Here is a 12303-nt window from a genome sequence, read left to right as displayed (position 1 = left end):
CAGATTTGTTACTGTAACAGTACACTTTGCTTATAGGTCATTCCACCTCCTACAGCCTTAGGCATTTTTCCCACCAAGCCCTGCAGCGATTAAAAACTAAATGCATCCCTTGTTGCTTAAAAGGTGATGCAATCCTTTAAGTCTACTTGAGCCAGAGTCTTGCTGGACCTCACAGTAGGACAACCAGTTTCACCTGCTCATAACAGTAGGGACCAATTACCTTAGTTTGGCCAACTGTACAGTTTCATAATCAGCTTTGAAAAAATAAATAAAAATGCATGACCTGGGTTTTTACAGAAAGTTATACAATTTCAATAAAAGTGGGTCATCGCAAAGAAAATGTAACTGAAGTTCATTACAACACTTTACAACAACAACAAAAAAAAGATGAAAAAAAACTGGCTGTGGCCTGACACATTTAAAAATGTGCAAATCTGGGTTATGAATTAGCAGGTGGGTGCAGTCTGCATAGGTTGGATAATGAGGTCAAACTCATTTTCATTGTCTGCAAAATGTATAAATATTGGAGAAAAAAAATTCAGCTGTATGTAAAGACACAGCACCAAACCCAAAGAACGCTTACAATCATTCTGTAATCAAATATAAACACAAATTGTCACAGGGCTGCTTTTGTACAACATGAACTTTTTCACAATTCGTATAATTCGTGGAGGATGTCAACTCAATTGACGGGCACAGAGTGCTTTTAATCTTTTGAGATATATTTTTTTTTATGCTCCATGTGAGAGTAGTACTCTTCCAGCAAACGGGAACCCTCTGAGTGATGCAAGTGCACAGCCATCTGTACAGTCTACATCTAAGCACACTGTTGACACATCAGCAGCCAGCATATTTTTAAATTTCCGTGTGAACATCAGCTGTGAAAGCAACGGTTGGAGCTAAAAATAGAAGTAAATAAATAAATAAAAAAGGACCAACAGTAAAATCCAGGCTTTATTGAGCCCAAATTCAAAATATTCAACTCAGGAATATGCACCTAAATGAATATGTTTAACGTGCGTAATCTAGTTTCTTCAGCAGGGATGCATCACGCTGGCAACAAAGAAAAATTAGCCATAAAAATAGCAACTTTTTCCAACCCTGACCAAGTTGATTTTTTGGCCAAGGTTTTTTTTGTTTTGGTTTGGGTTTTTTTTTTAACTTAAACTCAATTGAGCATTTTTTTCTGATAAAAGGATAAAATGTAAAATCTGTCTTGTGATTGAAAGCACCAAAAAAAAAAAAAAAAAAAAAAAAAAAAAAAAAAAAAAGTATACGCTCAGGGAAACAAATAAGGAAAAATATATCCACGAACAAGCATCAACTTATTAAAAGTTGTGCTGTTGAAATTTTGACTGAGAGCAATTAACTAACCCTCTGATTTTCTCTAGTCTTATTGCCATAAGCAAATGAAGCAACTGAAATACAATCATGAGAAAGGCAAAACTCAAACTGTGTGTTGAAATCTGCACCGATGCAACGCTGCTGTTCTGAGCATTTTGGCAGCTTCCACACATGAAGCGTTATCACTACATTACTTTTACTCTATTAGACATTTGTGTGAAATGTTGTCAAAATTCATGCTGCTTGAGTTTGAGTTAAAATTTCTATTTGTTATAGCATTTACAAGAATGATGATCATCTAATCAACCTAATCTCAGGTCTTCAACAACCTATTTCATTAGAGTTTAAACATAATTTGTCTACAATTTCACCATTAAGACTAAAACCATCAGAGCTGTAACTTGTCACTAAACCTTTTAGTGGTCCCCCACACTCGTTTCAGAACTCGAGGGGGCCAATCTTTCCAAGCTGTTGCACCCAGTCTGTGGAATACACTTCCTCAATTTCTACAGTGTCTGGACTCGGTGGAGACCTTCAAAAAGCTTTTAATTAGGCCAGGGTTTTTATTATGCATTTATGACTGTATTGTGTTTTATTACCTTTCTTGTGAAGCACTTTGTGACATATGTCTGTGAAAAGTGCTAAATACATAAGTAGTACAGTTTCATAATCATCAGTTCCTCCTAAAAATGACAGACTTACAAACGGTGATGCATTTTCTGTTGCACACCTAATCACTTCTTAGGAATTACTAATCACTTTGGTAAGTTTAACCTTTTAATATTAACAGAAATTTAAAAACACACCCAGCACACAGACACATTTTGCAGAGGAAGTTTTGCATGCCACGTGATGCGTGGTGGTGTAATACGGGAGGACATGCGCTCAGAGAGATAAAGAGATGCTTTTTTGAAAAGGAGCTATGAAGACCATAAGTCTCCTTGCAGACAGGGATGCTAGCAGAGTGTCCCTGTCGATAAAAGAGCCTTACAATGAACAATTAAGGTAACCAGAAAAATGCTTAACCAGCTTTCATCGAACAGACTCCTCTAAAAACCAAGTCAATAGGATTCATTAAATTATTTTAGCCAATTTAAGGCAGAACATTGGGTATTTAACAACATATGGGTTCTATGACATCAAATTAAATATAATATTGGGTCATGACGTGACCTGGTGGAAAGCTTGAACTCAGATGGACCACTCCCATTAAGCAAGCAGACAGTAAATAGAGGTCCTCTTTAGTATGGCGGTAGCAGTCCATTCATCATTTGTCATGCTGCTCATTAAATTTTTATGAAACTTACACAAGACGTGGGTTATTGCTCTGTTCCAATAGTTACAAAACTGGTCAGCCTGAGGAAATGTCACATGATTAACACAAGTGTGACAAAAACTGGATGAACTATGGATAAATCCATTTTTTATCTTGAAATTTATTCAATTATATTTCTAATAGCATTTTGTTTTGGAGCTGAGGCTAAAAGTAGAATTAGCATTACTGTCTGCAGCATAAAAAAAACAAAAAAAAACTTATGCTCCATAAAATGTCAGAAAACAGTTTGTTATGAATATAAAAGTAATTTGCTTTGCTGGGCCTGCACAAAATCCATTATACTAAGAGAAAACAGCCATTTTGTAGATAAACTAGTTGAATGTTGCTTCAGCTGTACTAACAGATAATCATAAAGATTCTGTCCATAAAAATTGTGAACCGAAAGGCTGACAGAGCGACTGCAGAAGGCTACCACTTTGGTGTCCTCAGACTCATCTCTTATTGGTTCAGATGATATGGCTAAATTGGCTTTATCAGGTGGAGACCTCCAGCTCACACTAGAGTGACCTGCAGACGATTGTGAAGTAGCAGGAATAAGAATTCCTACCCACCTCTGAGTCTGATGCCATGCTTCAGGGAAATGGATGAAGTGCCAACCTTCACCTTGTGTCAAAGACCAGTTGTTTTCCAAATGGAAGACTTAGAGAATCTCACGGTCTTGTTCATGATAAATGCTGACAGATGGATTGAGGTTGCATCTGCAGTGATGCCACACCGGTGTGTTGTGATAAAGAGAGTTGCCCATAAAAGCGAAGCTGTCGAGTTACCAGTCATTCTATGTCCCTAAGTTCATCCATTTTTACGAGCTTTGGGTAAAGAATGAGATCACAGGTACAAGCAGCACCCTTTCTCCAAAGGGTGATTGGCCTCTCTCTCAAAGATAGGGTGAGGAGTTTAGTCATTCTGGCGAGGCTCAGTATTGCCGCTACTCCTCCTCCACTTATATGCTGAAACCTGGCCCCAGATATGCAATACAAAAAAAGGATGGATAATGGGGAACAATGAATTCTGAAAAATTTATTTAAAAAAAAAAAAATCCCTCATCAAGGTAAGCACTCAAACTACATATCTCTACCAAGGCCAAACTTCCTCCATATCATGTAGGAACTGGGTGCCTCAATTCATAAGTATATGCGGATCCACAGGTATTCTCCTGAGATTACCAGGAAAATGTCTCACAATATTTCTTATTCCAATTTTACGTACATTTGTGAAGATATGAAGCAAATTGCCCAAGTTCTCCACACTAAACAAGAAGTACTTACTAATTTTTTCCTGTTCTGATTTGATACCTTACTCTCAGGCAATGGCTGACAAGTACAAGCAAGTACTACCCATTGTCACTGACATTTGATCCAGCTTTTTGAGTCAGGAACAAAGACCGTGCAAAAGATGAATATAGGTATCACACAGTGGTGGCCATTAAAAAGAATGCAGGTTATAGGCACTTCTCAGACCTCAAATAGTGTTTTATACTGTCTAGGTAAGGACAGAGACAAATATCAATCCCTATACAGAATCCTACATGAAGGAAAAACTAAAAATCTTAGAACCAGATTGACTTCAAGGGTTAGTGATGTTTATTTTAAATCACTTCCCAGTCTGACCAAGCCCCAATTCTAGTAAAATCTTCATGCAAAGTGGTATATAACATTGAGTCATCCTGCTAAAAAACAGACAAAACCAACTAATTGCATAATCTCATTTGTGAAGGTAATTTAACACATATGGGTGTCCTCAGGTGGGGTGCAAGTATTATAAAAAATTTCCAGTATTAGCATCATTTGAAGTACAATGTAGACACAATAAGGTTGGTTTTAAGGGATCAGTATGGATCTGAGAGGACCTCTACAAACATAATCTGAGGCTGTGGATCAGGTTTCAAGTTCTAAAATGTTTATGTAAACAATTTTACATAAATTCACTCAGATCAGTCATTTTAATATTTAGGATATATTTTAAAGGAATTGGTCTTCACTACACAAACACTAGCATCTAAGGAAAAACCACTTATACACAATCACCAATAAATCAATAAATGGCTTCAGTGGGCACTTCCATCCACACATCCCTCCTCCCCCTTAGAGAAAAATCTTTTTTCTTGGGGGGGGGGGGGGGGAATCCATAGAATCCTCATTTTAATTTCACAACTCATTACATCAAGCCAGATGTGACCCAGAAGAAAAGAAGGGTAAAACAGCGCAAATAATCATAATCAACAGCTGTAAGGGTAGGCAGACATACACAAACAAATTCCTCTGTGAGGGAAATGTATGGACGTTGCAATTTCAAAACAATCCTAAGACAAAACAACAGCTCAGAAACAATGCTCCACTAATGCTAAACATAATAAATTATTCACATAAGAGGTTAATACAGCAGGGTATGTTTTTCAGTATTTGTTACGCAAGAGTCATATGGGCTGCCATGCTGGTTTTACCCATTTAATCCACACCTTAATCAATTATATCAAACGAACAAACAGGAATTTAGACGGCTGCATGTGTAGCTGTCAACTTTATAAAACAGATTCCTTTTATTTCTTTTTCTAGCAGAAAATCAATGTTATAAAGCTATAAATAAAACAGAAGTCAACACCACACAAGCAGACACATTTACACAGTACAGTAGGAAGGCACAGCATGACCCAGCACTACAGTGTAATCTTAGTCACATGCTGCCTACACCAAAAAGGGCCAGAATCTGCGGCCCAGTTTGCCTCTATGAGTCTTGTCCTGGCCCCGACATTCTGTTAGGTGAGCCACTGCTCTTTTCAGTGTGACCAAGATGAAATGGTTTAACGGATTAAAAGGAAACAATGTCCAGGATGACTGCAGTTTAGTGTACAACCTTAACCGAACTGGAAATAAACCACACTGAAGTCAGAGAAGTACCTTATTTTACAGTAGCATCGAATAAATACACAGAATGTTTTTAGCATGACTCACAGTTGATATATAAACTAATGGTAATACCACTGCTGTCCATGAACAACCTGTTCATGGACAGCTAGTTATTATTTTTTTTTAAACATAACTGACAGATGAGAGAGGGGTGCCGCTTTGTGGGAACACTGGCAGGAAAATTTCATCACTTCATCCACTGCTCTAAAATAATCTTTTCCATCAATTTCCATCTTTCTTTGTTTTCCTTTTGCTGTTGACAGGACTGGTTCTTAGCCATTTTCCTCCTCCTCAGCACTATGTAGCATCTTTACTTTCCTTTCTTTCCTTGACGTGATCGTGACCCACCACAATTAAATCTCAACCACTGACCTTTGCTCTTGCCAAACAACCAGAATTACCACTTTCCTCAGTTTGGCCTATCAGTCAGGCATTCCATCTTTAAGGTTTTTTGAGGATAACGGATGACAGAGCTTCAAAGGGAACACCTGGTCCCAACAGCCTGTCACATTTCTTTCTATTTCAAGTGCTCCACTTTCATTTGGTCCCCAATATGAATAAGTGTGACTGGCTAAACAGCTTACAGAACAATCTGTGGTTACAAATGGCTTTTCATCTGTATCTTCCCCTTTCTTTCAGACAGTCACTGCTGCACTCACTGAGCTCCCCCCCTCTACATCACAGCACCTATGGATCAATAGCTCATACATCTGCCCCAAGGTTTATTAACTGCCATCTGTTACATCTGAAAGACTGAAAACATTATTAGGGCTGGGCCATATCATACTATACCAATGCATGAGTTAAAATTACCTACCACGCAAATAAACAAGACAAGCCCAAACACTTAGAGCAAGAGCTTTGTCAATAGTATTGAAGTAGTTTGCCTGTTTACAAGAGGTCAGACCGCCAACAAAGCACAATTCTTTGGCTGTTTCACCTCTTGAGGGGGAGAAAAATAAAACAAATCATATAGAAAACCAAAAACACCACAGACAACAAGTACAATCAAGTATGACAGCATGCAAGGAGATATTAGCAACTGGTGATGTGTGACCCAAAAGTAAACGAACCAATGGCACATCACTGGAGCACTCGCTAGGTGCACTCAATATGACAGGAACAAACATTGCATGGAAATTAAGGATGTAGTTAAATGGTGGAAAAGCAGGGCTTTAAACAGCGAGTTAAAACATCCCAGACTTAAGCTGCATCATCGTATATAATGCTGTGTCACTACAATTGCACTGTAATAATGCTGGTATTGGCACTCTGATAAAGCCAGACTTCAGTTTAGGTAGTCTGTCATCGATGACTGTAGATTACTGGGAAAGGATGGAAAACGCCCATCATTCTGTGTTGCAAACACCAATAAAACTTAGTATTTTTTTCTATATTGTCATAAATATCATTTTAGTAAATTTCCTTAAAACCCCCATTATCTATGAAGAAAATGGCTGATTTTAATCTACTATCCAGATAACATTCCTAAGAAAAATCCTTTAAATATTCTTTAGCTGTATTTGCACTTCTCAGTTTTTCATAATTTAAGTTCAACAACTACTTAATTATACTTGTATGGGTTTATATTTGGGATTACATACATGTCTATTAACCCAGGACATCACTCCTTGTGTATGCATCCTTTTCTTTTGCATGTAGTAGGTCAGAAAAATCTTGAGCTCAAAAGCAGGTCACCTCCATGTCGATGCATACTACCTGTGAATATTCATCACCAAGAAAAACAGCTACACAAAATTAAATAAAAGAAAATCTAAAAACTAAACTAAACACAGCTGAAGAAAAAAATGTCACAAATCTTGTCCACTCAAGTGCTGTGAAAACTACAGGTTAAATGACATAGGATAATACCTTGCATGTAAGGGTGGTGCAGGGATGTACTACAAGCACTAACAGACTGCAGTAAGAATTTTCAAAAACACAATTTTAGAGGGGGAAATGAGGCTAGAGGAATTGTTTATTTGTGGACGGGACACAAATGTGCTACTGGCCATTTGGTCTGGCAAAAGTATTTATTTAAAGCTTACAGAAAACCAGCTATGTTACACCACGGTATTTATTTGGTAAATGGAAAAAATGCACTAAATCCCCTGCTTAAACAGCAGTTGCGTTGTGTGTTTTGTGGAAGAAATTTATATCAAATCAGTCCACAACCCCATCAATGCTGGCATTATAACTAATGTCAGCAGTTTGAAAGAATAAAACGGCCAAATCTCAGTCATATTACAGATTAAAATATCTCATGGATTGCATTACTGTGACACTTCTCATGACAATTGTGACTGATCTGAGGACCCTGATGATGACAACCACAAGCTGAAAGCATTACTTTCACAACAAAGCCCCGTGTAAGCAGGTGCAGTTGTATCAAAGGTCCCTGCTCTGAGAATGGCAGTTTCATTTGAAATTTAAACTACTCAGAGAGGAAAATAAAGCAGTCGAGCTGCTACCTGGAATCTGGGTGTTGATACAAAGTAAATTTTATAATGCAATTCTCATGCAATCGTAAATAGCCATGTCACCTCCAGGCACTGCCCATTTGGCTTTTGGGTTGGGTTTTTTGGGCCACTTATTGGTCATGTGATAGATGCACATGTACTGTGAGCATACACCCACCTGCCTAGCCACGTTTCTAGGACACTGCCATTATCAATTGCCAGTAAATCCTAAAAGCCAAATGTGCATTAGTGTAGCAGTTAGTGCTGCTTGATTCATTAAGGGTTTTTATTCATGCATACTTAGCCTATCTGTATTATGTTTTGTGTGTTGTAAGAGTCACAATAAAGCCCTCATTATCTAGAAACCTTGATACATCTGCCCTAAACCTCATACTGATAAGTAAAAAAAAATATGAGCTAAAGAGGAGAAAGGTGACTAGTACTGGAACCCTAACAGAACCCTGGCTATCTGGGCCTTTATTTTCACGGTCACACTTTCAGCATCAGCATCGCCACGGTCGAGGCGGCCCACGAAGTCCTCTGAGGAGAGAGAGAGAGAGAGAGAGGGGAGCTCACACACCTCTAACCGCTAGCGGTTATCTTCTGCCAACTCCAGCCCCTAAACTGAGACGGCGTACAGAGTGGGAAACCAACGCAGGGGTGCCTAACACTCACAAGGCACTGGAATTAAAAATAACGTGGCACGTTTTGCACTCACCTACCTGATAAAAGAGTAGACAGAGTCCACTTCCCTTCTCGGCTAACGCTGGCTTGTCCCCGTGGCTTGTGTTGTTGAAGCTGTGCGAGGCGGGAGGCACGCGCAGACGACAGTTGAAGGCGGAAAGTGGCTCACACGCGCGCAGCGGACGGCGGCGAAGAGATTGGGAGACTGTCCTTAAACCCAGTTCTTCCTAGACGACCTGCTTCCCCTCGGTTTCGAAACAGCTGCGCGTGGACGGATTTCGCCTTTCATAAAGCCACGGGAATGACGCTCATCAGGACGCATGCCCACATCGCCCGTGACATCGGGTGCCTATGTAAGCTTTCGCCCCACCTTAACCAATCAGAAGCGACTTAGAACGTGACGCAGCCCAGACTCCCCCCCCCCTTCAAGGACAGGTTCTGTAATTATAACCCCGCTTGTATAACCTGGCTGTAAGTTTTCTGCAGCCTCCTAAACAATTAAAACGAGCTTTCGGGGCTCTGGGCTTGTATTGTGTATTTAGGGTTCTGTGGAGAACATCCTCACACAGAACATCACATCCTTGGGAACAGCTGTGTTAAGGACCAAAACGCTCTTCAGAGAGTGATCCGTACAGCAGAGCACTGCTACAGGATTGCTCTCCCTCCACTTCAGGACACCTACACCAGGAGATGCCGGACTAGAGCAGCGCAGATACTGAAGGACCCGTCCCATCCTGGCAACAAACTGTTCCAACTTCTGAAATCATCCGGGCTAGGACAGAGAGACTCAAGAGGAGCTTGTATCCCCAAGCCTTCCGGGCCCTAAACCATAACATCCCCCCCCCCCCCCCCCCCCCCCCCCCCCACAAACACACACATACACCCGCCCTCTCACACAGCATCCATAAGTGACTGAGACAGGACTCTCTTCTAGACACCCACCGGCACAATGTACATTTCAAATTCTTTTTTATTTTTAAATATGTTCATATTGTCTGAGTAGGAGTGGTGCAGTGAGCTCAAGGGGGCGGTACTGGGAGGCAGGTGAGCCACAGGTGGTGGCGATTATGTGATGACAGTGTCTTCTTTCTGTTTGTTTCTGTTTGAAACATTGTGTGTATCGCATACTTCACATTCAGATTGTCTGTTCTTATTTAATTCGCTTAATGTACAGAATTCACCTGCTTGCTGCATACAATGCTACTACTGCACATTCACCTAATGTATATAATATATAATGTTCTTCTTCTCTCCCCCTTTTTGCACAAGTCGAGGAGTGTGTCAGGTTACATTTCACTGCGTGTTGTACTTGTATAACTATGCATGTGACGAATAAAGAATCTTGAATCTTGAACTATCTTGGACTCATCATGAGATCCCTGCTTTTGCCACTGTGTTGTAAAACTTTATGTTTTACAACTGATAAATATGTCTAATTACTGACTTCAATCCCAGCTTTGGCCCTTAACCAATTCCTGAGAAAATCAATGCGTGCTTTTTAGCCTTTCATGTCACACATTACAGTGATGTTGTGCAACCTGTTCACCCAAAGCCTGAATGTTCAATCAATAAATATGCTGCTAAATTAAATATGTTCATGTCATTGTCTTCCCTTTTGTGTTAACTTGATCTACTCTGCACATTAATAAGCACCACTTAAAATAATAATTTTACTGTATTCAATTCTATTGTTTAAGTGGGTGGGCTTGACATTATCAGGTTAGTGGTCACTCTGAGGGATCGTATCAAAGTATCAGTGTGACCCCTGTCAGGCTGAGGAACGCATTATGCATGCAGTAATAGACAGTATGATCAAGAAAGACTGGAAGAATAGCCGTAATTGCATAAGCCGGGTCACACAACAGGGCAATGCTCCAAAGCCAGCATGTAACACTAAATACAGAGGAATAGAAATTGACTTTTTATAATGAAAGATTTTCTGAATCATCATTTGAATGCACTGGTTAACCACTGGTTAACCACAATAAAGAGAAGAAGTCGCACCTGTAGACAGCATCTTTAATTACCTGACATCACAAAGGTCCTACTGTACTGTACATGACACTGTGGCACTGTGGAGTCAGCATGCTCACAGATACTAAAGAAAAGGTCTTAGTTTGATGTGTCTTTCTTCACGGTTGTGCAAAGACTCATTTTTGTAATCTGATCAGCAAACATAATCTTCCAAAACAAAAATAAAAAAAGAAGAGAAACATTTAAATATCCCAAATTCCAACGACGCTTACTAACCATTTTTTTTAAAAGTGATTAACATTGAAATTTCTTAAACAAATATTGAGCACTGGTCCTATTCCATCACTTGGTGGAGCACAGATTAGACCAACACAATGCATTAGATATAATTATTAACTTTACATGTATATACATATACACTGGTTTTCTTCAGTGGTATATCAGGTGCAGGTATCTACAGTGCCTTTATTTCAGGCACATATAATACATAGTCATAAAACTGTAGTGCAAGCTAATTCCACATGACATATCTGATGACAAACATGCTTTAGTTCATGTCTTTTTTTTTCACTGTGATTTTTTTCTCCATCCAGTGCTATAAAAAAATCTGAGGAAACAGCAGGCTTTTCCATATGTGAGTGTATATACTGTATGTTATTGTTAAAGTTAGTATCCATGTAGTTTGTCAATTTCTGTGAGCCTCTTCGTTCCTTGTGGCTTTTGTCCGCTGATCAAAGCACAATCAGCATGTCTGTTGAGCCACCGAGGACAAAAAAGTCATCCAAGAATGTCTCCTTTGACATGAGGCAGTTTTTGTAATCCAGAAACAGTCACAAGATACCATTAAAAGAGTGTGGCGAGAAATAGAAAAACCTCTAGTCCCTGCATCTTCACTGGAGCTACATTATGTATCAGGGTGTCTTACGTTATTGTGGAGTCTGCGGCATTGGGTGGAGTGCATGACTTTGCTCTGTTTGTATGCGAGTTGTGCTAATGAAGGAAAACAGCTGAGGACGTCCAGATTCTTATATCACATTTTCAAACAGCTGCATGGAGTTCATGATGTTCTCGTCCTGCAAATAAAACGATAAAGAAAAAACATCTGTCAGCAAATTCAGAAGGAAACAAATGTTCACGCTGATTAGGTCAAAGTTTCAGATATAACAAATGGCCATGGTGGCACTGTTTATAGCCAAAAGAACTGAGTCATTATCAGCAACTGCGAATATAAATCTTCCACCATGTCATGTTTCTTTATAGGGGCACAGATTAGAGACTGAGCTTGTTTTTACAAATATCTAATAGACAACTAATTTCAGTTTTTTGATGTGCTTGATAGAGAAGAAGACTGAATGTAGTCAACTGAGGCAATGCTGTATAGAAGAGTGATGTGAGACACTGAGAAAGTCATGCAGAAAATACAGAAAATGAAATCTAGGGTGTACTTAGAGCCCTAGAAAAACATTCTTTTTCACCAAACTTTATATTCAATGACACTTGAACTGGTGTTTGAGACCACTAACTAAGGAAAAAGATTTACTGAGGTCATCGATCAAGTCATCCCCTGGTGGTAATCCATCTATTACACACAGCCTGTTGGGGA

The 12303-nt window shown here is 39.3% G+C and overlaps 2 protein-coding genes across 11 annotated transcripts in view; both read right to left on the bottom strand.

Moving 5' to 3' along the window:
* Positions 1-9080, bottom strand: part of slc23a2 (solute carrier family 23 member 2) — a 37938-nt gene extending 28858 nt beyond the window's left edge. For 4 of the 9 annotated variants that reach the window (XM_085294966.1, XM_085294968.1, XM_085294973.1 and 1 more), the window contains exon 1: positions 8765-9080. Coding sequence is in view for 2 of the 9 variants with exons in the window: in XM_085294964.1 (XP_085151090.1) it covers positions 7188-7241 (54 nt within the window). In the remaining 7 variants the exon portion in view is untranslated. Of the gene's footprint in view, positions 1-7187; positions 7412-8760 lie in introns of those variants that run through there. The other 5 variants (XM_085294967.1, XM_085294969.1, XM_085294972.1 and 2 more) reach the window with 2 other exon arrangements.
* A 1651-nt stretch (positions 9081-10731) lies between these two features.
* Positions 10732-12303, bottom strand: part of LOC146562789 (calsenilin-like) — a 55193-nt gene continuing 53621 nt past the window's right edge. For both annotated transcript variants that reach the window (XM_085294962.1, XM_085294963.1), the window contains one exon: positions 10732-11773. In XM_085294962.1, coding sequence (XP_085151088.1) covers positions 11726-11773 — 48 coding nt within the window. In that variant the 3' untranslated portion in view covers positions 10732-11725. The remainder of the gene's footprint in view (positions 11774-12303) is intronic.

This window comes from Mchenga conophoros, linkage group LG12 (genome assembly GCF_057382185.1).
Source record: "Mchenga conophoros isolate Kocher_MC1m ecotype Shallow Benthic linkage group LG12, M_conophoros_male_GT1.1, whole genome shotgun sequence".
NCBI lineage: Eukaryota > Metazoa > Chordata > Actinopteri > Cichliformes > Cichlidae > Mchenga > Mchenga conophoros.
The sequence above is the reverse complement of the archived record's forward strand: the minus strand, read 5'-3'. Positions and strand labels throughout refer to the sequence as shown.